Here is a 22919-nt window from a genome sequence, read left to right on the forward strand (position 1 = left end):
TACCCTTATGCCCTGCATCATTTGGTTCCAGACTGTTCAATACAGGCTTAATAACTATCTAGGTTGTTTCACCCACACAGCCAACTTACCAAATAAGCTATCGTTCAAAAATACCATCTCTACAATACAACAACACAAAAACAATCACTTAAATTCCTACAGTTCCTGTTTCAGGGAATATTCTGTTCAAAATGAACAAAACAAATAAGCTGTCTAAAAGGGTTCATTTTTCTACTTGTCTTTTGATACAGAAAAATAATTTTGAAAGTCTTTGTTTTACTACTGAACACTGGTATTTCTATCCATTTATTCCAACTTTACCTATTTCTAAAAATCCTAGAATGCTTATTTATTTGGTACTTAGAATGTGACTACAGTGTGTCAAACATTGAGGTAGAGCGAGAAGAAAATCAGATAATCTTGTCCTATCTACAGATGGGAAAATCGAGGCCTAAAGAGACTAAAGTGTACCAGGTCACAACGCAAGAGGCAGTGTGTCAGAAACAAGAGGCAAGCCTTCAGAGCCTGCTGAGAGCACAGCAAAACATGTAAAAGATCACTAAAAAGTCTATCAATGGAAAATCAGGATAAAAAATGTAAATATTAGTTCTAATGTCAATAAGAATACTAAGCTTTTATTCAATCTAAAGTATGCAAATATACCTCAGTAATGACAACTAAGAATATCTTAAGTATTCCAAGGTGAGAAAGAAATAAAGCAGAGGGGACCTTGAAGATGGCGGAAGAGTAAGACGCGGAGATCGCCTTCCTCCCCACGGATACACCAGAAGAAATAAAGCAAAAACTCTGTGTGTGTATGCACGTATATTTAATATGTAAAGAAAATATTTAGTGGTTTGCAAAAACAGAAATAAAAGATATATTACTTAAAGATAGGACAAAAAACTTATTACTGTACTTAAAAGGGTAAAACAGCAATTTTTTGGTTATCTGTTTGCCTAAAGGCTAACAGTTTATTTATTTTATTTTTATCTTCTACACAGCAGAAAATACTACTGTACAAATGACCATGATTTACGTTTAAACAAAATATCAAACTCTTCCCAATCAGCAAGTTCAGCGGGATGATAAAAAAAGTTCACAGTATGGTGATACAAGTGAACTGGGCATGGTATAGCATAAGTCAGGATTCAATCAACACACTAGGAAATATCAACAGCATTTCAGCACAGAAGGAAGGAGCACCATGTGTCCAGGGAGATCTTCCCAAGAGCAGCTCCACTGATGTGGCTGGTAGAGGGGAAAGGCTGCCTAACTGAAGGCCTTCTGCACAGGAGAAATGTGAAGACGTACAGTCAGTCAATAGAGACACCTCTTTTGAAGAATTTGGTTTTAAAGGACAGCAGACAAATACAGAAGTAACTTGACAGGGGTATAGAATTAAAGGAGGATTTTCATTTTTTTCCCAAGATGAGGAATATTAAAACATATTTTATACTAGTGGAAATGATTTAGCAGAGATTAAAAACTTGATGATGTAAAAGAGAAAAGGAGAAGCTGTAGAATCAGTATGTAAGTGGAGTCTTAGGAGCACAGACATCATCCATTGATTCATTCACTCTAACAGATTAAGGACACAGATAGATTGCAGGCTGACTGGTAGGTTTGGTGGTAAGAATATTAGGAAGTTCTCCTTTAACTGAGATTTACAGTTCTCCTTTAATCTCAATGAAATAAGAAGTTAGGTCATTTGTGAATGATAGAGAAAAAAAATTTTTTTCACTTGTTATATTAGCTTACTTTATCAACACGATGATTGAAAATAGTTTCTAACAATTTGAGTGTTTCTGAAATGTATGTAATTACCTACCTGCCTTCCAGACGAGTCACTTCTGCCTGCAGAAGTTCTTCACTAGTGTGGGTAAAATCCAGTCGGAAGAGCACATTCTCTAAGTCTCCCTGCCCTTGAGAGGCATACCTCCTTTCTGCCTGAGACTCCTCCAGTGACCTATGGGAAGATACAGGAGGACTGTTAAACGCCTTGTATCTTTGCAAACAAAAGCAACACACAGCCAGTTCATATTTCCCAACTCTAATTGGTAATGAAACTCTTCAGAACTCTTCAGTTTGTTTCCTGATTTACAAAAAAACAAAACAAAACAAAAAACTGGGCGAGTAAAGAGGCAGAGATGATGCTTCTAAAAAAGTCAGCAACAGTTTACTCCTTTCTCAACTGGGATTTGGCCTGTTTTTCAAGGGAAAAAGACAAAATGGCAAAAATCACCTTGTTGACACTTGATACCTTGAGTCAAAGAAACTGAAAAGTTATAGACAAAAACAGAAATGTGCACCAGACTTAAATTACAAACTTCAGAGCAACAGTTCATACACAGAAATAAAATTAACTTTAGGAATTTTTTAAAGGGCTATCTCAATAGCTGGCTTATTGATGATAAGCAGCTACTAAACATGACCTGTTCTACCAAGGAAGGGAGGCCTCCCAGGAGACGTAGACTATAATTCCTTTCACGTTTGCAGTTTTGGCAAGGGTATGGATTGACAAAAGGGTTCCTAACTTTCTAAACATCAGAGTCTCTTGGTTAGGGATTGACAAAAGGGTTCCTAACTTTCTAAACATCAGAGTCTCTTGGTTAGGGGACCCAAACTGTAGGCAGAAAAAACTAATCATACAATTTTTTCTAAAGATATAAAAATTTAACTCAGAAATTAAAACTGAATAAGAAAACCCATAATATGATCAAACACAAAATTATGAATATGCAATATTAAAAATGGTGCTTCATACTAAACCACCCTGTGGCTAAGATTAATAATATTTAAGATTAAATATACCTTATGGTCTCTACTGTGTGTTGAGTGTCAGTTGCCTTTAATTTTGCTTGTAGCTTCTCCTTTTGTATTCTTGTCTCACACATGAAATTTTCTTGAGTCTGAAGAGCTGCCTTCAATTCTCTCTTTTCTTCTTGCAGAACCTGCAAAAATACTCAGAAAAAAAGTCAGATGTTATTAAATTTTTCTATTTCATGAGAAAACGTAGCCAGGGAATCAAACTGTAAGTTATATAACAGGCACCATATTAATAAGGCCTGTTATTAATATCTGATCCTGTTATTAATATCTATATATTGGCTACAGAGTAGGGAAAAAACCATAGATTTTGGAACCTAGTTCCAGGTTCATTAGTCTCTCTTAAAACACACATACACATATTTCCTCTGTTACAGTATATTACAATTTAAAAACATACCTCTAACAGTTTTTCAGATTCCCTCAATTTTTCTTCTTTTTGCTGCTGGTCTTGCATAATAGTCATATTGGTTCCAACCAAGTCATTGACCCTCATGGTGAGGCGCTCTATTTCCAACTCATTGGCACAGATGGTGTCATTGGCCCGCTCCAGCTTACTGCTCAGGTGCTGAATTTCCGACTGGCTGGACAGTTCCACAGACTCTAATTTTTGTTTCCGATTGGCAAGCTGAGCCTAGAAACACATAAATTAACAACTGGTAAAAGTGAAAAGGTAAAAGAATAATCAATGAATAAGGAAAACTAAAATGAAACTGAGTTTTACTTCCATAAATACATATAGCATTAGCTCATTAAAAATATATAATCCATTCATGATAAAAACAATTTCCATAATAAAAACTAGGAATAGAGGCGAACTTTCTCAATTTGGTAAAGACAATCTACAGAAACCTTACAGCCAACATTATACTTAAAGAGGGGAAACTTGATACTTTCCCACTAAGATCAGGTACAAGGCAAGGATGTCTCCTCACACCACTCCTTTTCAATGTCACACTGGATATCCTTGTTAATGCAATAAGGCAAGAAAAGGAAATAAAAGGTATACAGATCAGGAAAGAAGTCATAAAACTGTCTTTGTCCACAGATAACATGATCATCTATGTAGAAAATCTGAAAGAATCAACCAAAAAAAAAAAAATCTCCTGGAGTTAGTAAGCAATTATAGCAAGGTTGCAGGATATAAGGTTAATATATAAAAGTCAATCACTTTCCTATATGTCAACAATAAACATGTGGAATTTAAATTAAAAACACAATACTATGGGCTTCCCTGGTGGCGCAGTGGTTGAGAGTCCCCCTGCCGATGCAGGGGACGCGGGTTCGTGCCCCGGTCTGGGAAGATCCCGCATGCCGCAGAGCGGCTGGGCCCATGAGCCATGGCCACTGAGCCTGCGTGTCCGGAGCCTGTGCTCCGCAACGGAGAGGTCACAACAGTGAGAGGCCCGCATACTGCCAAAAAAAAAAAAAAAAAAAAAACCTCACAATACTATTTATAGTAACACCTAAATAAATCACTTAAGTATAAATCTAACAAAATATGTACAAGATCTATATGAGAAAAACTATAAAACTCTGATGAATGAAATTAAAAAACTAAATAAATGAGATATTCCATGTTCATGGAAAGAATCAATCCTGTCAAGATGTCAGTTCTTCCCAATATTATCTATGAATTCAACACAATCCCAATCAAAACATCAGCAAGTTATTTTATGGATATCAACAAACTACAGTTTATATGCAGAGGCAAAGACTAAGAATAGCCAATACAATATGAAAAGAGAAGAACAAAGTTGGATGACTGATGTTACCTAACTTCAAGATTTACTATAAAGCTACAGTAATCAAGACAGTGTAGTACTGGCAAAAGAACAGACAAACAGATTAATGTAACAGAATACAGAGCCCAGAAATAGACCTTTATAAATATAGTCAACTGATCTTTGATAAAAGAGCAAAGGTGATACAATGGAGCAAAGATAGTCTCTTCAACAAATGGTGCTGGAATAACTGGACATCCACATGCAAAAAAATGAATCCAGACAAAGGCCTTACACTCTCCACAAAAATTAACTAAAATGGATCATAGACATAAATGTAAAATGAAAACTATAAAACTCTTAGAAGATAACATAGGAGACAACATAGATGACTTTGGGGACAGTAGGAGATAGGGGACCTACTGAGGTAGGAGATAGATGGACCCCTGGGCTGGACAGCTGGTGTCTGCAAGTGAAGTAAAATTGAAGCTTTGTTCTCACCCAGCCACTCCAAGGAGAAAGCTAGTGGCAGAAGCTGAGCTCTGCTGAAGTAAAAAGATGACCAGTCCTGAGGTCAAGGAAAACTTCCCTGTCTGCATATGTGCAGGAAGGCTCCTTGGGGGTCCAAAAGAGAGGGGGCGCCACCCCATAAGTGTGGACATATTCCCACAGGCCTCTGCAGTGGGATCCATCTTTGCAAAAAGTTGCACACACATCTTGGGGAGGGTCCTAGGACCAGTCAGGTGTGAAAAAAGAAACAAGATAACTGGCCAAAGGTAAACAAAGACCTGGAAGAACTGTCCTACATAAAGGATTTAAATCAACTCTTTACTGCACTCCTCATTAGACAGGACGCACATACTCTTTCTCTCTGGGTGTGTATTTATGCCTAGCTTCTGACTTACTGCACTCCTCATTCAGGATGACCACACTCCTCTCCTGGTATGAATTTCTGCCTTGCTTCTGTCTTAAATAAACTGCTTCTCTGTGTGCTCTCCTACATGATATGCTGTTTCTCTAATAATAAACTTTGTACCTGTTTTTACAGTTTTTGCCTCCTTGAAACATTCTTGCCTTCAATGGGGGTTACAGCCAGGGCCACAATGCTTCTATCCTCTAGTCCCTGGTGGTCTAGCAGCTAGGATTCCTGGTTTTCATCCAGACTACCCAGGTTCAATTCCTGGCCAGGAAACTAAGATCTCTCTTCAGGACCACTCACCACTATCTCTCCGAGATCAATATCTTTGTAGACACAACACCAAAGACACAATCCCTGAAAGAAATAACTGATAAGCTGAAATTCATTAAAATTGAAAACTTTTACTCTATGAAAGACAATGTCAAGAGATTGAGAAGACAAGCCAGGTCTGGGAGAAAATATTTGCAAAAGACACACCTGATAAAAGGACTGTTATACAACATATAAAAAGAACTCTTAAAATTCAACAAGAAAACAAACAACTCCATTAAAAAATAGGCCAAAGACTTGAATACAGATGGCAAACAAATATTATATATGAAAAGATGATCTATATCATATATCATCAAGGAAACGCAAATTAAAACAACAATTACATATCTATTAGAATGGCCAAAATCTGGAACACTGATAATAGTAAATTCTGGCGAGGATAAGGAGCAACAGGAACTCTCATTCATTGCTGGTGAGAATGCAAAATATTACAGCCATTTTGGAAGACAGTCTGATGTTTTCTTACAAAACATATTCTTACCATATAATCCAGCAATTGTGTTTCTTGGCATTTACCCAAAGAAGTTTGAAAATGTATGTCCACACAAAAACCTGAATATGGATGTTTAAAGCAGTTTTATTCATAATTGCCAAAACTTGGAAGCAACCAAGTACGTGTGGGGATAAGTAAACTGTGCTATATCCAGACAATGGAATATTATTCAATGCTAAAAAGGAATAAGCTATCAAGCCATGAAAACACATGAAGGAGTCTTAAACTCATATTACTAAGTGAAAGAAACCAGTCTGAAAAGGCTACATACTGTATGATTCCAACTATACAACATTCTGGAAAAGGGACAACAATAGAGAAAATAAAAAGATCAGTGATTATGGGGAGGGTAGGCAGGGGAGTGATGAATAGGCAGAGCACAGAGGAAATTTATGGCAGTGAAAATAATCTGTATGATATTATAATGATGGATATGTTTATGGATGGATGGAGAAGAGACGCTGCCTACCTACTGAAAAGACAGCTGCATTATTCTACCTACTTGTACAGAAGTTTAACTATATCCATGACTCATCATATAGGAAAACTGGATTTATCTCTTATTTAAAACATAGGAAAAAGGAACTATAGTGCCTTATTTTATTTCTTACAGAAGTGCAGAAATTAAAATTTTTTAAAAGTCACTAAACCACTTAAATTTCCAGGTCAAATTTTCCTCTCTCCCCACCCCCAAACATGTTTCATGTAGTTAATTATTGTGTTTTAACATTCTTTTCATGAAAATCACACACATTCCAATGATTCAAATTGACCACAAAAATGTTTACCTGTGGGAGGAAAGAAGTGGGGAGAAGAGAATTGTAGAATTTTGTTCCTTCAGGAAAAAGGTGCGTGGAGGGGAGGAAGGATTTGTTCTGTCATCAACTTTTGGACACTCCCTGAGCTAAAAGACTCAACTAAATATAGTGAATCTCAAAGTTTCCTTCTATGCTTTATCTACTGAGTTACATACCAATAAGACCACTTTAGCAACTGTCTCATGGACCTGCAGTACACAGTTCCTAGAACCTGGATGATTTTTTAGGCTATGTATCCCAGCTATACTGTTTTTTAGCTCCCAACTTTCTAGTTTTCAGAAATTTTAATCCAGCATCCTGAAAAGTACTTCATCTTCACACTGAAGATAAGCATAAATCATTTGTGTAAGTAAAACTTCCCTTATTCTAAATATTTTTAAAAGGTAAAGCAGGGCTTCCCTGGTGGCGCAGCGGTTGAGAGTCCGCCTGCCAATGCAGGGGACACAGGTTCGTGCCCCGGTCCGGGAGGATCCCACATGCCGCGGAGCGGCTGGGCCCGTGAGCCATGGCCGCTGAGCCTGCGCGTCCGGAGCCTGTGTTCCGCAACGGGAGAGGCCACAACAGTGAGAGGCCTGCGTACCACAAAAAAAAAGGTAAAGCACACAATTTTATTTTTAGAAATTTAAGTGAAAATGTCTCTGGGAAATCTATCTGCTGTGGATTTAAGGATTTTATTGTGAATAGTACAGGGCCAAAATCCTATATTGTGGGCACATAAAGTAGACGCTCAACAATGCCCATAAGCCAGAAAAAGGGTGGGAGGAGAAAGGCAAAGAGGCAGATAAATAGTGTTTATATAAATTACAGATCCAAGATTCCAGCACAAAGATTCAAAAAATTTTACCAGATTCCTGCAACAGTGTGAAAAAAGAACATCAAATAGGTTTAAATGCACAAGAATAACTGCCAGGATGCAACTGTCTCCAAACTTTTAAAATACAATATAAACTACCCACCCCCAACAAGGGGAAATCTTACATAGAATTCTGTACAGAATATATAACTGAAGACATTGGATGAGGATGATAAGAAAGAGCCCAACATGCTGAACCTCCCCAACCCTACTTTAAACTGCACAGCAGCCCTGGGGCTTGACAGAACATAGCTAGAAAACTACTGTTCAACTGGATGCTCCAGATGAAAAACAATACATAACTGCAAAACACTAGCATTGTCTTTTTAACACTGTTAACAGCTATTTAACATTATTCAGTTCAGATCTGTGACCTTAAAGTAAACTGGTATTGAAGTTATAGTTTAACTAAGCTACAGTTTAACCAGCTGGCCACGATTTGATACTTAAAAACTAAACAACTAGTTTTGTGGCATCAAGAACATAGCTTTTTTTTTTTTAACATCCTAATTGGAGTATAATTGCTTTACAATGGTGTGTTAGTTTCTGCTGTATAATAAAGTGAATCTGCTATATCCACATATCCCCTCCCTCTTGCATCTGCCTCCCACCCTCCCTATCCCACCCTCTAAGTGGTCTCAAAGCACCTAGCTGATCTCCCTGTGCTATGCGGCTGCTTCCCACTAGCTATCTATTTTACATTTGGTAGTGTATAGATGTCAATGCCACTCTCTCACTGCGTCACAGCTTACCATTCCCCCTCCCCATGTCAAGTCCATTCTCTATGTCTGTGTCTTTAATCCTGATCTGCCCCTATGTTCTTCAGAAACTTTTTTTTCTTTTTTTTAGATTCCATATATATGTGTTAGCATTTCTCTTTCTGACTTACTTCAGTCTGTGTGACAGACTCTAGGTCCAACCACCTCACTACAAATAACTCAATTTTGTTTCTTTTTATGGCTGAGTAATATTGCATTGTGTATATGTGCCACATCTTCTTTATCCATTCATCTGTCGATGGACACTGGGGATGCTTCCATGTCCTGGCTACTGTAAATAGTGCTGCAATGAACATTGTGGTACATGACTCTTTTTGAATTATGGTTTTTTCAGGGCATATGCCCAGTAGTGGGATTGCTGGGTCATACAGTAGTTCTATTTTTAGTTTTTTAAGGAACCTCCATACTGTTCTTCATAGTGGCTGTATCAATTTACATTCCCACCAGCAGTGCAAGAGGGTTCCCTTTTCTCCACACCCTCTCCAGCATTTATTGTTTGTAGACTTTTTGATGATGGCCATTCTGACCAGTGTGACATGATACCTCATGGTTTGGATTTGCATTTCTCTAATGATTAGTGATGTTCAGCATCCTTTCATGTGTTTGTGGGCAGTCTGTATATCTTCTTTGGAGAAATGTCTATTTAGGTCTTCTGCCCATTTTTGGATTGGGTTGTTTGTTTTTTTGTTATTGAGCTGCATGAGCTGCTTGTAAATTTTGGAGATTAATCCTTTGTCAGTTGCTTCGTTTGTAAATATTTTCTCCCATTCTGAGAGTAGCCTTTTCATCTTGTTTATGGTTTCCTTTGCTGTGCAAAAGCTTTTAAGTTTCATTAGGTTTCATTTGTTTATTTTTAGTTTTATTTCCCTTTCTCTAGGAGGTGGGTCAAAAAGGATCTTGCTGTGATTTATGTCACAGAGTGTTATGCCTATGTTTTACTCTAAGAGTTTTATAGTGTCTGGCCTTACATTTAGGTCTTTAATCCATTTTGAGTTTATTTTTGTGTATGGTGTTAGGGAATGTTCTAATTTCATTCTTTTACATGTAGCTGTCCAGTTTTCCCAGCACCACTTATTGTAGAGGCTGTCTTTTCTCTATTGTATATTCTTGCTTCCTTTATCAAAGATAAGGTGACCACACGTGAGTGGGTTTATCTCTGGGCTTTCTCTCCTATTCCGTTGAGCTATATTTCTGTTTTTGTGCCAGTACCATACTGTCTGTATTACTGTAGCTTTGTAGTATAGTCTGAAGTCTGGGAGCCTGATTCCTCCAGCTCTGTTTTTCTTTCTCAAGATTGCTTTGGCTATTCAGGGTCTTTAGTGTTTCCATGCAAATTGTGAAATTTTTTGTTCTAGAAGAACATAGGTTTACTTTTTTCTTTATGTTTTTAAACTGAAGTATAGTTGACATACAATATTATGTTAGTTTCAGGCTTACAGCATAGTGATTCTACACATATACATTACATATTGATCTCCATGATAAGTCTAGTAGCCATATATCACTATACAAAGTTATTACAATATTATAGACTATATTCCCTATGCTGCACATTTCATCCCCATTACTTAATTATTTTATAACTGGAAGTCTGTACCTCTTAATTCCCTTAGCCTATTTTGCCCAACTCCTCAACCCCAAACCCATGGCAACTACAGTTGTTCTCTGTATCTATGAGTCTGTCTCTGTTTTGTTGTTTGTTTCGTCTTTTAGATTCCACATGTAAGTGAGGTCATATGGAATTTGTCTTTGTCTTTCACTTAGAGTAGTACTCTCTAGGTTCATCCATGTTGTTGCAAATGGTAAAAATTTCATTCTTTTTCTTGACTAATATTCCACTGTATACATATACCACATCTTGTTTATCCATTCATCTATCACTGGGCACTTAGGTTGCTTCTATATCTTGGCTACTGTGAATAATGCTGCAATGAATAGAAGGGTGCATATATCTTTTTGATTTTTTTTGGGGGGGGGAATGCCCAGAAGTATAATTGCTAGGTCATATGGTAGTTCTATTTTTAATTTTTGAGGAATCTCCATGCTGCTCTCCGTAGTGGCTGCACCAATTTACATTCCCACCAACAGTGCTTGAGGGTTCCCTTTTCTCCACATCCTCACCAACACTTGTTATTTGTTACCTTTTTGATAATAGCCAGTCTGACAGGTGTGAGGTGGTAGCTCAGTGTGGTTTTAATTTGCATTTCCCTGATGATTAGTGATGCTGAGCATCTTTTCTCATGTCTGTTGGCCATCTGTATGTCTTCTCTGGAAAAACGTCTATTCAGGTCCTCTGCCAATTTTTTACTCAAGTTGTTTTTTGATGTTGAGCTGTTTAAGTTCTTTGTATATTTTTGATATTAACTTCTTATCAAATAAATCATTTGCAAATATGTTCTCCCATTCAGTAGTCTACCTTTTCATTTTGTTGATAGTTTCCTTTGCTCTTCAAAGACATTTTAGTTTGATATAGTCCCACTTGTTTATCTTTGCTGTTGTTTTCCTTGCCTGAGGACACAGATCCAAAAGACTATTGCTAAGAATGATGTCAAAGAACATATTGCCTATGTTTTCTTCTAGGAGTTTTATGCTTTCAGGTCTCACATTTAAGTCTTTAATCCATTTTGAGCTTATTTTTGTACAGGGTATAAGAAAGTGATCCAGTTTCATTCTTTTGTCTATAGATGTATAGTTCTCCCAACACCATTTACTGAAGAGACTGTCTTTTCCCCATTGTATATTCTTGGCTCCCTTGTCATAAATTAATTGACCATATAAGCGTGGGTTTATTTCTGGACTCTCTATTCTGGTGCATTGATCTATGTGTCTGTTTTTTTGCCAGTACCATATAGTTTTTGTTTTTGTTTTTGTTTTGCGGTACACGGGCCTCTCACTATTGTAGCCTCTCCCGTTGTGGAGCACAGGCTCTGGACGCGCACGGGCCCAGCTGCTCCACGGCATGTGGGATCCTCCCAGACCGGGGCACGAACCCGTGTCCCCTGCATCGGCAGGCGGACTATCAACCACTGCACCACCAGGGAAGCCCCATATAGTTTTGATTACTATAGACTTATAGTATAGTTTGAAATCAGGGAATATGACACCTCCAGCTTTATTTTTCTTTCTTAAGATTGCTTTAACTATTTGGGGTTTGGTTTTGTGTGTGTGTGGTTCTATACAAACTTTAGATTTATCTGTTCCAGTTCTGTGAAAAATGTCATTGGAATTTTGATAGGGACTGCACTGAATGTGTAGATTGCTTTAGGTAGTATGGCCATTCTAACAATATTTATTCTTCTAATCCATGAGTATGGTACATCTTTCCATTTATTTGTGTCATCTTCATCTTCTTTCATAAACATCTTAATAGTTTTCAAAGTATACGTGTTTCACCTTTTTGGTTAAACTTACTCCTAGGTATTTTATACTTTTTGATGCACTTGTAAATGGGACTGAAGTCTTAATTTATCTTTCTGATAGTTCATCATTAGTATATAAAAAAGCAACAGATTTCTGTATATTGATTTTGTAGCCTTCAACTTTACTGAATTAATTAGTTTTTTGTGTTTTTTTTTTTTTTGTGGTACGCGGGCCTCTCACTGTTGTGGCCTCTCCCATTGCGGAGCACAGGCTCCGGACGTGCAGGCTCAGCAGTCATGGCTCACGGGCCCAGCCGCTCCACGGCATGTGGGATCTTCCCGGACCAGGGCACGAACCCGTGTCTCCTGCATTGGCAGGCAGACTCTCAACCACTACGCCACCAGGGAACCCCTGAATTAATTAGTTTTAATAGTGTTTTTTGGTGGAGGCTTTAGTTTTCTACATATAGTAACATACCATCTGCAAATAGTGACAGTTACTTCTTCCTTTCCAATTGGATGGCTTTCATCTCTTTTCCTTGTCTGCCTGCAACGCCTAGGACTTCTAGTATCATGCTGAATAAAAGTAGTGAGAATGGGCATCCTTGTCTTGTTCCTGATCTTAGAAGAAAAGCTTTCAGCTTTTCACAGTTGAGTATTACGCTAGCTGTGGGTTTGTCAAATATGGCCTTTATTATATTGAGGTATGTTCCCTCTACACCTGCTTTCTTGAGAGTTCTTATCATAAATGAATGTTGAATGTTGTCAAATGATTTTCCTGCATCTATTGAGATGACCATATGATCTTTTATCATTTTTAAATGTGGTGTATAATACTAATTGATTTGCAGAAATTGACCCATCCTTTTATCCCTGGAATAAGTTCCACTTAATCATAGTATATGATCCTTTTATTGTATTATTGAATTCGGATTAATAATATTTTGTTGAGGACTTTTGCATGTATGTTCATCAGGGATATTGGCCTATAATTTTCTGTTTGTTGCATCTCCATCTGGTTTTGTATCAGTGTAATGCTGGCCTTGCAGAATGAGTTTGGAAGTGTAGGAAGACTTTCTCTTCAATTTTTTGGGAACAGTTTGAGAAGGACAGGTATTAACTCTTCTTTAAATGTTTGATAGAATTCACTTGTGAAGCTGTGGTCCTGGACTTCTTTTTTTTTTTTTTTTTTTTTTTTGAAGTTTTTTGATTACAGTTTCATTACTAGTGATTAGTCTGTTCAGAATTCCTATTTCTTCCTGATTCACCCTTAGAAAATTGAAATCTTCTAGGAATGTATCCATTTCTCCTAGGTTTTCCAAACTGTTGGCATAAAGTTGTTCATAGCAGTCTCTTATGATCCTTTGTATTTCTGTGGTGTCTGTTGTAACCTCTTTTGTTTCTCATTTTATTTATTTGGGCCCTTTCTTCTTTTCTTGATAAACCTGGCTAAAGGTTTATCAAATTGGTTATCTTCTCACAGAACCTTCTCTTAGTATCATTAATCTTTTCTATTGTCCTTTTAGTCTCTATTTCATTTATTTCTGCTCTGATCTTTATCATTCCCTTCTTTCTACTAATTTTGGGCTATATTTGTTCTTCTTTTTCTAGTACTATAGGTGCAAGGTTACACTGTTTATTTGAGATTTTCCTTGTCTCATGAGGTAGGCCTGTATCACGATGAATTTTCCTTTTAGAACTGCTTTTCCTGTGTCCCACAGATTTTGGAATGTTGTGTTTACGGTTTCATTTCTCTCAAAGTATTTTTTAAATTTCCTCTTTCATTTCTTCATTGATCTACTGGTTGTCAAAAAGCATGTTCTTTAGCCACCACGTTTGTGGTTTTTTCCACTTTTCTTCTTGTGCTTGATTTCTAGTTTCATACCACTGTGGTATTAAAATGATGCTTGATACAACTTCAAATTTCTTAAAGTTATTGAGACTTGTTTTGTGACCTAACATGTGATCTACTCTGGAGAATGTTCCATATGGACTTACAAAGAATCTGCATTCTGCTGTTTTGGGGTGAAATATTCTTTATATATTTATTAAGTCCATCTGGTCTAATGTATCATTTAAGGCCAATGTTGTGTCATTGATTTTCTGTATGGATGACATATCTATTCATTAAATGAGGTGTTACAGCCCCCTACTATTACTGCATTACTGTCAATATCTCCCTTTATGTCTGCTTTATGTATTTAGGTGCTCCTATGTTTGGTGCATATTTACAGGTATTACGTCCTCTTGATGAACTGGTTCCTTAATCATTATGTAATGACCTTCTTTGTCTCTTGTTACAGTCTTTGTTTTAAAGTCTATTCTGAAATTGATAAACCATTAGTCAGACTCATCAAGAAAAAGAGGGAGAGGACTCAAATCATTAAAATTAGAAATGAAAAAGGAGAAGCTACAACAGATACCGCAGAAATACAAACCATCCTAAGAGACTACTATAAGAAACTCTATGCCAATAAAATGTACAACCTGGAAGAAATGCACAAATTCTTAGAAAGTTATAGCCTTCCAAGACTGAACCAGGAAGAAATAGAAAATATGAACAGACCAATCACAAGTATTGAAATTGAAACTGTGATTAAAAATCTTCCAACAAACAAAAGTCCAGGACCAGATGGCTTCACAGGTGAATTCTATCAAACATTTAGAGAAGAGCTAACACCCGTCCTTCTCAAACTCTTCGAAAAAATTGTGGAGGAAGGAAAACTCCCAAACTCATTCTATGAGGCCACCATCACCCTGATACCAAAACCAAAGATACTACAAAACAAGAAAATTACAGACCAATATCACTGATGAATATAGATGCAAAAATCCTCAACAAAATACTAGCAAACAGAATCCAACAACACATTAAAAGGATCATACACCATGATCAAGTGGGACTTAACCCAGGGATGCAAGGATTCTTCAATAAACGCAAATCAATCAATGTGATACACCACATTAACAAACTGAAGAATAAAAACCATATGATCATCTCAATAGATGCAGAAAAAGCTTCTGACAAAATTCAACACCCATTTATAATAAAAACTCACCAGAAAGTGGGCATAGAGGGAACCTACCTCAACATAATAAAGGCCATATACTACAAACCCACAGCAAACATCATTCTCAATGGAAAAAAACTGAAAGCATTTCCTCTGAGATCAGGAATGAGACAAGGATGTCCACTCTCACCACTATTATTCAACATAGTTTTGGAAGTCCTAGCCACAGCATTAAGAGAAGAAAAAGAACTAAAAGGAATACAAATTGGAAAAGAAGAAGTAAAACTGTCACTGTTTGCAGATGACATGATACTACACATAGAGAACCCTAAAGATGCCACCAGAAAACTACTAGAGCTAATCAATGAATTTGGTAAAGTTGCAGGACACAAAATTAATGCACAGAAATCTCTTGCATTCCTATACACTAATGATGAAAAATCTGAACAAGAAATTAAGGAAACACTCCCATTTACCACTGCAACAAAAAGAATAAAATACCTAGGAATAAACCTACCTAGGGAGACAAAAGACCTGTATGCAGAAAACTATAAGACACTGATGAAAGAAATTAAAGATGATACCAACAGATGGAGAGATATACCATGTTCTTGGATTGGAAAAATCAATATTGTGAAAATTACTATACTACCCAAAGTAATCTACAGATTCAATGCAATCCTATCAAATTATCAATGGCACATTTTACGGAACTAGAACAAAATATCTTAAAATTTGTATGGAGTCACAAAAGACCCCGAATAGCCAAAGCAGTCTTGAGGGAAAAAAACAGAGCTGGAGGAATCAGACTCTCTGACTTCAGACTATACTAGAAAGCTACAGTAATCAAGACAATATGGTACTGGCACAAAAACAGAAACATAGATCAATGGAACAAGATAGAAAGCTCAGAGATAAACCCATGCACCTATGGTCAACTAATCTATGACAAAGGAGGCAAGGATATATAATGGAGAAAAGACAGTCTCTTCAATAAGTGGTGCTGGGAAAACTGGACAGCTACATGTAAAAGAATGAAATTAGAAAACTCCTTAACACCATACACAAAAATAAACTCAAAATGGATTAGAGACCTAAATGTAAGACCAGACACTATAAAACTCTTAGACAAAAACATAGGAAGAACACTCTTTGATATAAATCACAGCAAGATCTTTTTTGATCCACCTCCTAGAGTAATGGAAATAAAAACAAAAAGAAACAAATGGGACCTAATGAAACTTAAAAGCTTTTGCACAGCAAAGGAAACCATAAACAAGATGAAAAAACAACCCTCAGAATGGGAGAAATATTTGCAAACAAATCATCGGACATAGGATTAACCTCAAAAATATATAAACAGCTCATGCAGCTCAACATTAAAAAAACAAACAACCCAATCCAAAACTAGACAGAAGACCTAAATAGACATTTCTCCAAAGAAGACATACAGATGGCCAAGAAGCACATGAAAAGCTGCCCCACATCACTAATTATTAGAGAAATGCAAATCAAACTACGAGGTATCACCTCACACCAGTTAGAATGGGCATCATCAGAAAATCTACAAACAACAAATGCTGGAGAGGGTGTGGAGAAAAGGGAACCCTCTTGCACTGTTGGTCGGAATGTAAATTGATACAGCCACTATGAAGAACAGTATGGAGGTTCCTTAAAAAACTAAAAGTAGAATTACCATATGATCCAGCAATCCCAGTACTGGGCATATACCCAGAGAAAACCATAATTCAAAAAGACACGTGCACCTCAATGTTCACTGCAGCAGTATTTACAATAGCCAGGTCACGGTAGCAACCTAAACGCCCATTGACAGATCAAGCAAATATTACTCAGCCATAAAAAGGAACGAAATTGGGTCACTTGCTGAGACGTGGATGGATCTAGAGACTCATACAGAGTGAAGTAAGTCAGAAAGAGAAAAACAAATATCGTATATTAACACATATATGTGGAACCTAGAAAAATGGTACAGATGAACCAGTTTGCAGGGCAGAAATTGAGACACAGATGTAGAGAACAAACGTATGGTCACGAAAGTCGGAAAGGCGCAGGGGGGGTGGGGGTGAGGGTGTGATGAATTGGGCTACTGGGATTGACATGTATACAAGGATGTGCATAAAACCGATGACTAATAAAATAAATGAATAATAAAATGTACATTCAAATTTTTTAATGGGATTGAGTTATATCCACCTCTATAACACTTTCTCCTATTATGCCTAATAAACATTAAATTTTTCATTAATGAATAAATTAACCTATTAAAAAAAGTCTATTTTGTATGATATTAGTATTGCTGCTCCAGTTTTTTGTTTCCATTTGCATGGAATATATTTTTACATCCCTTCACTTTCAGTCTGTGCAAGACTTTAGATTTGAAGTGAGATCTTGTAGGTGAATCTCTTCCTTTTTTTTTTTTTTTTTGCGGTACACGGGCTTCTCAGCATTGCGGCCCCTCCCATTGCGGAGCACAGGCTCCGGACGCGCAGGCCCAGCGGCCATGGCTCACGGGCCCAGCTGCTCCGCGGCATGTGGGATCCTCCCGGACCGGGGCACGAACCCGCGTCCCCTGCGTCGGCAGGCGGACTCTCAACCACTGTGCCACCAGGGAAGCCCCGAATCTCTTCCTTTTTTATCCATTCAGCCACCCTTTGTTTTTTGGAACACTTAGTTCATTTACATTTAAAGTAACTATCGATAGGTATGTACTAATTGCCACTTTGTTAATTCCTGGTTGTTTTGTACTTCTTCTCCATTCCTTTCTTCTTCTCATGGTCTCTTCCCTTGGAATTTGATGACTTTCTTTAGTGTTATGTTTGGATTCCTTTGTCTTTATTTTTTGTGTATCTGTTACAGGTTTTTGGTTTGTGGTTACCATGAGGTTCATATGTAACAACTTACCTATTTTAACTTAATGGTTGCTTAAATTTGAGTGCATTTAAAAGCACTAAACTTTTACTCCCTATTTTGTTTTTGATGGCATATTTTACGTTTATTTTGTGTATCACTTACCTAATTTTATTATTTTATTACTTTTTCAATTTTTTTTAATGAAGATAGTTAATTTACAATGTTGTCTTAGCTTCTGGTGTACAGCAAGGTGATTTGGTTATACATATATATATATAAGATATGTGTGTGTGTATATATATATATATAGTTTCTCATATTCTTTTCAATTATAATTTATTACACAATATTGAATAGAGTTCACTGTGATGTACAGTAGGTCCTTGCTGTTTATTTTATACACAGTAGCTTCCAGCTACCAATCCCAAAACCCTAATTTATCCCTCCCCTCACCCCTGCTTTCCCATTTGGTGACCATAAGTTTGTTTTCTATGTCTGTTTCTGTTTTGTAAATAAGTTCACTTGTATCATATTTTAGATTCCACATATAAGTGATACCATGTGATATTTGTCTTCTTCTGACTTCACTTAGTATGATAATCTCTAGGTCCATCCATGTTGCTGCAAATGGCATGCTGCTGCAAATGGCATTATATCATTCCATTGTATATATATACCATATCTTCTTTAGCCGTTCATCTGCCAATGGACACTTAGGTTGCTTCCATGTCTTGGCTATTGTAAATAGTGCTGCTATGAACATTTGGGGTATGTGTCTTTTTGAATTAGAGTTATCTCCTGATATATGCCCAGGAGTGGGATAGCTGGGTCATATGGTAACTCTATTTTTAGTATTTAAGGAAACCTCCATACTGCTTTCCATAGTGGCTGCACCAATTTACATTCCTGCCAACAGTGTAGGAAGGTCCCTTTTTCTCCACATCCTCTCCAGCATTTATTATTTGTAGACCTTTTAATGATGGCCATTCTGACCAGTGTGAGGTAATACCTCACTGTAGTTTTTATTTGCATTTCTCTAATAATTAGCAATGTTGAGCACCTTTTCATGTGCTTATTGGCCTCTGGAGAAATGTCTATTTATGTCATCTGCCCATTTTTGGATTATGTTGCCTTTTTGTTACTGAGTTTTATGAGCTGTTTCTATATATTTAAAACTAAGGCCTTGCTGATTACATTGTTTGCAAATATTTTCTCCCCATCTATAGGTTGTCTTTTCATTTTGTTTATCATTTCCTTAGCTGTGCAAAAGCTTCTGAGTTTGATTAGGTCCCATTTGATTATTTTTTATTTTATCTACTGCCTTGGGAGGCTGACCTAAGCAAACACTGCTACGATTTATGTCAGATAATGTTTTGCCTATGTTCTCTTCTAGGCATTTTATGGTGTCATTTTCTTATATTTAAATCTTTAAGCCACTGTGAGTTTACTTTTGTGTATGGTGTGAGGGGGTATTCTAACTTCATTGATTTACCTGCAGCTGCCCAACTTTCCCAACACCAGCTGCTGAAGAGACTGTCTTTTCTCCACTGTATATTCTTGCCTCCTTTAACAAAGATTAACTGATTGTGGGTGTGTGAGGTTTATTTCTGGGTTCTCTATTCTGTTCCATTGATCCATATGTCCTTTTTTGTGCCAATACCACACTCTTTTTTGTTTTTTGGCGGTACACGGGCCTCCCACTGCTGTGGCCTCTCCCATTGCGGAGCGCTCCGGATGTGCAGGCTCAGTGGCCATGGCTCACGGTCCCAGCCACTCCGCAGCACGTGGGACCCTCCTGGACCGGGGCACGAACCCACGTCCCCTGCATCAGCAGGTGGACTATAAACCAACTGCGCCACCAGGGAAGCCCCACACTGTTTTGATTACTGTAGCTTTGTAGTATTGCCTGAAGTCTGGGAGGGTTATGGCTCCAGCTTTGTTCTTTTCCCTCAACACTGCTTTGGCAATTCTGGGTCTTTTATGGTTCCACATATATTTTAGGACTATTTGTTCTAGTTCTGTGAAAAATGTCGCGGGTAATTTGATAGAGATAGCATTAAATCTGTAGACTGCTTTGGGTAGTATGGCCATTTTAACAATATTAATTCTTCCAATCCAAGAGCCTGGGATACCTTCCCATTTTTTGGATCACCTTCAATTTCCTTTATCAAAGTTTTATAGTTCTCAGAAAATAAGTCATTCATTTCCTTGGTCAGGTTTATCTGTAAGTATTTTATTTTTTTGGATACAATTTTTAAAGGGATTTTTTTTTTTTTTACTTTCCCTTTCTGATATTTCATTGTTTGTGTAAAGAAACGTGGCAAGTTTCTGTATGCTAATCTTGTACCCTGCTACCTTGCTGAATTTGTTTATCAGTTCTAGTAGTTTTTGTATGGAGTCTTTAGGGCTTTCTATATATAGTATTGTGTCATGTGCATATAATGACAATTTTACCTCTTCCCTCCCAATTTGAATATCTTTTATTTCTTTTTCTTGTCTGACTGCTTTGACTACGACTTCCAGTACTATATTGAATAGAAGTGGTGACAGTGGGCATCCTTATCTTGTTCCAGATTTTGGCAGGAAGGCTTTCAGCTTTTCACCATTGAGTATTATATTGGCTGTGGGTTTGTCATAAATAGCTTTTATTATATAGAAATATGTTCCTTCTATACCCACTTTGGTAAGAGTCCTTATCATGAATGGGTATTGAATTTTATCAAATGCTTTTTCTGCACCTATTGAGATGATTCTGTGTTTTTTGTCTTCTCTTTTGTTGATGTGGTGTATCACATTGATTGATTTGCATATGCTGAACCATCCTTGTGACCCTGGGATGAATCCAACATGACTGTGGTGTATCACCTTCTTTATGTGTTGGTGGATTCAGCTTGCTAATACTTTATTGAGAATATCTGCATCTATATTCATCAAAGATATTGGCCTGTAATTTTCTTTTTGGTACTGTCTTTGGTTTTGGTATTGGGGTGATAATGGCTTCACAGAATGACATTGGGAGTGTTGCCTCCTCTATTTTGGAATAGTTTGAGAAAAATCTATATAAGTTCTTCTTTGTATGTCTGGTAGATTCCCCATTGAAGGCATCCAGTCCTGGACATTTGTTTGCAGGGTGTTTTTGTTTTTTTGCTTATTACAGATTCTATTTCACTTCTAGTGATCAGGGTTTTCAAATTATCTATTTCTTCTTGATTCAGTTTTGGTGGGCTGTATGTTTCTAGAACCTTGTCCATTTCTTCTAGGTGGTCTAATGTGTTAGCATATAATTGTTCACAGTATTACCTTATGGGGTTTTTTTTGGTATTTCTGCAGTATTGGTTATTTCTCCTCCTTCATTTCTTACATTATATTATTTATTTGGGTCCTCTCTCTTTTCTTCTTGGTGAGCCTGGCAAGAGGTCTATTGATTTTGTTTACCCTTTCAGAAAACCAGCTCTTGGTTTTATTATTTTTCTATTGTTTTTTTTAATCTCTATTTTATTTATTTCCTCTCTGATCTTTATTATTTCCTTCCTTTTGACTTTAGGTTTTGTTTGTTCTTCTTTTTCTAATTCTATTAGGTGGTAGGTTAGGTTGTTTATTTGAGATTTTTCTCATTTTTTGAGGAAGGCCTGTATCACTATGAACTTCCCTCTAAGAACTGCTTTTGCTGCATCCCAAGGATTTCACATGTTTGTGTTTTCATTTTCATTTGTCTCAAGGTATTTTTAAATTTCCTCTTTGATTTCATCATTGACCCAGTGTTTTTTTAGTAGCATGTTGTTTAGTCTCCACATAATCGTTTTTTCTTTTTCTTGTTTCTCTTTCTGTGGTTGATTTCTAGTTTCATGCCATTGTGATCAGAAAAGATGCTTGAAATAACTTCTATTCTCTTAAATTTGCTGAGGCTTGTTTTGCATCCTAGTATGTGGTCTATCCTAGAGAATGTTACATGTGCAGTTGAAAAGTTTGTATTTTAAGTCTTTTTTTTTTTTTTTTTTTGAATGAAATGTCCTGAAAATGTCAATTAAGTCTAAATGTTCTATTGTGTCAATTAGGGTCTCTGTTGCCTTATTGATTTTCTGTCTGGAAGACTTGTCCATTGATATAAGTGGGGTGTTAAAGTCTCCTACTATTATTACATTCCTGTCAATTTCTCCCTTTATGTCTGTTAGTATTTATGTATTTAGGTGCTCCTATATTGGGTGCATATATGTTAACGAGTGTAATAACTTCTTGTATTTATCTTTTTCTCATTATATAGTATCTTTATGACCTTTAAATTTTGTCTGAGTATTGTTACCTCTGCTTTCTTGTCATTCTGTTTGCATGAAATATCTTCTTCCATCCTCTCACTTTCAATCTATGTGCGTCCTTCACCCTAAAGTGGGTCTTTTGTAGGCAGCATACTGTAGGCTCTTGTTTTATTATCCAGTCTGACACTCTGTCTTTTGACTGGACTATTTAGTTCACTAACATTTAAAGTAATTATTGATTGATATGTATTTACTGCCATCTTAAAACTTATTTTCCAGTTGATTTTGTATTTCTTCTTTGTTCCTCTCTTTTTGTTTTTCCTTTTGTGGTTTGATGGTTTTCTTTTGTATTATACTTGAGTTCTCTTCTGTTTGGTTTTTATGAATCTACTGTATGCTTTTTATTTGTTGTTACCCGTTTTTCATGTAGTTAACCCACTACTATATATACTTGCTTTAGACTGATAGTCATATAGGCTTAAACACATTCTTGAAAAAAAAAAAATCTACATTTTCTTACTCCCCTCCCCGACACCTTATGATTCTGATGTCCTCTTTTATATCTTCATGTTTATCCTTCTGCTGTTCATTGTAGTTATCATCACTTTCACACACACTAAAAAATTTTAACCTATGTACTGGCTTATTTAAGTGATTTGCTTTCCAATTGTGATTTT

At 36.7% G+C, this 22919-nt stretch overlaps 1 protein-coding gene across 5 annotated transcripts in view; it reads right to left on the reverse strand.

Moving 5' to 3' along the window:
- The window catches only part of CEP63 (centrosomal protein 63), a 76363-nt gene that overhangs the window by 11221 nt on the left and 42223 nt on the right, over positions 1-22919 (reverse strand). For all 5 annotated transcript variants that reach the window (XM_024746239.1, XM_024746238.1, XM_024746236.1 and 2 more), the window contains 3 exons: positions 3230-3463; positions 2815-2954; positions 1832-1969 (listed from right to left, as the gene is read on the reverse strand). In XM_024746239.1, coding sequence (XP_024602007.1) covers positions 1832-1969; positions 2815-2954; positions 3230-3463 — 512 coding nt within the window. The remainder of the gene's footprint in view (positions 1-1831; positions 1970-2814; positions 2955-3229; positions 3464-22919) is intronic.

The sequence above is a fragment of the Neophocaena asiaeorientalis genome, unplaced genomic scaffold (assembly GCF_003031525.2).
Source record: "Neophocaena asiaeorientalis asiaeorientalis breed wild unplaced genomic scaffold, Neophocaena_asiaeorientalis_V1.1 scaffold437, whole genome shotgun sequence".
In the NCBI taxonomy this organism is placed as follows: domain Eukaryota; kingdom Metazoa; phylum Chordata; class Mammalia; order Artiodactyla; family Phocoenidae; genus Neophocaena; species Neophocaena asiaeorientalis.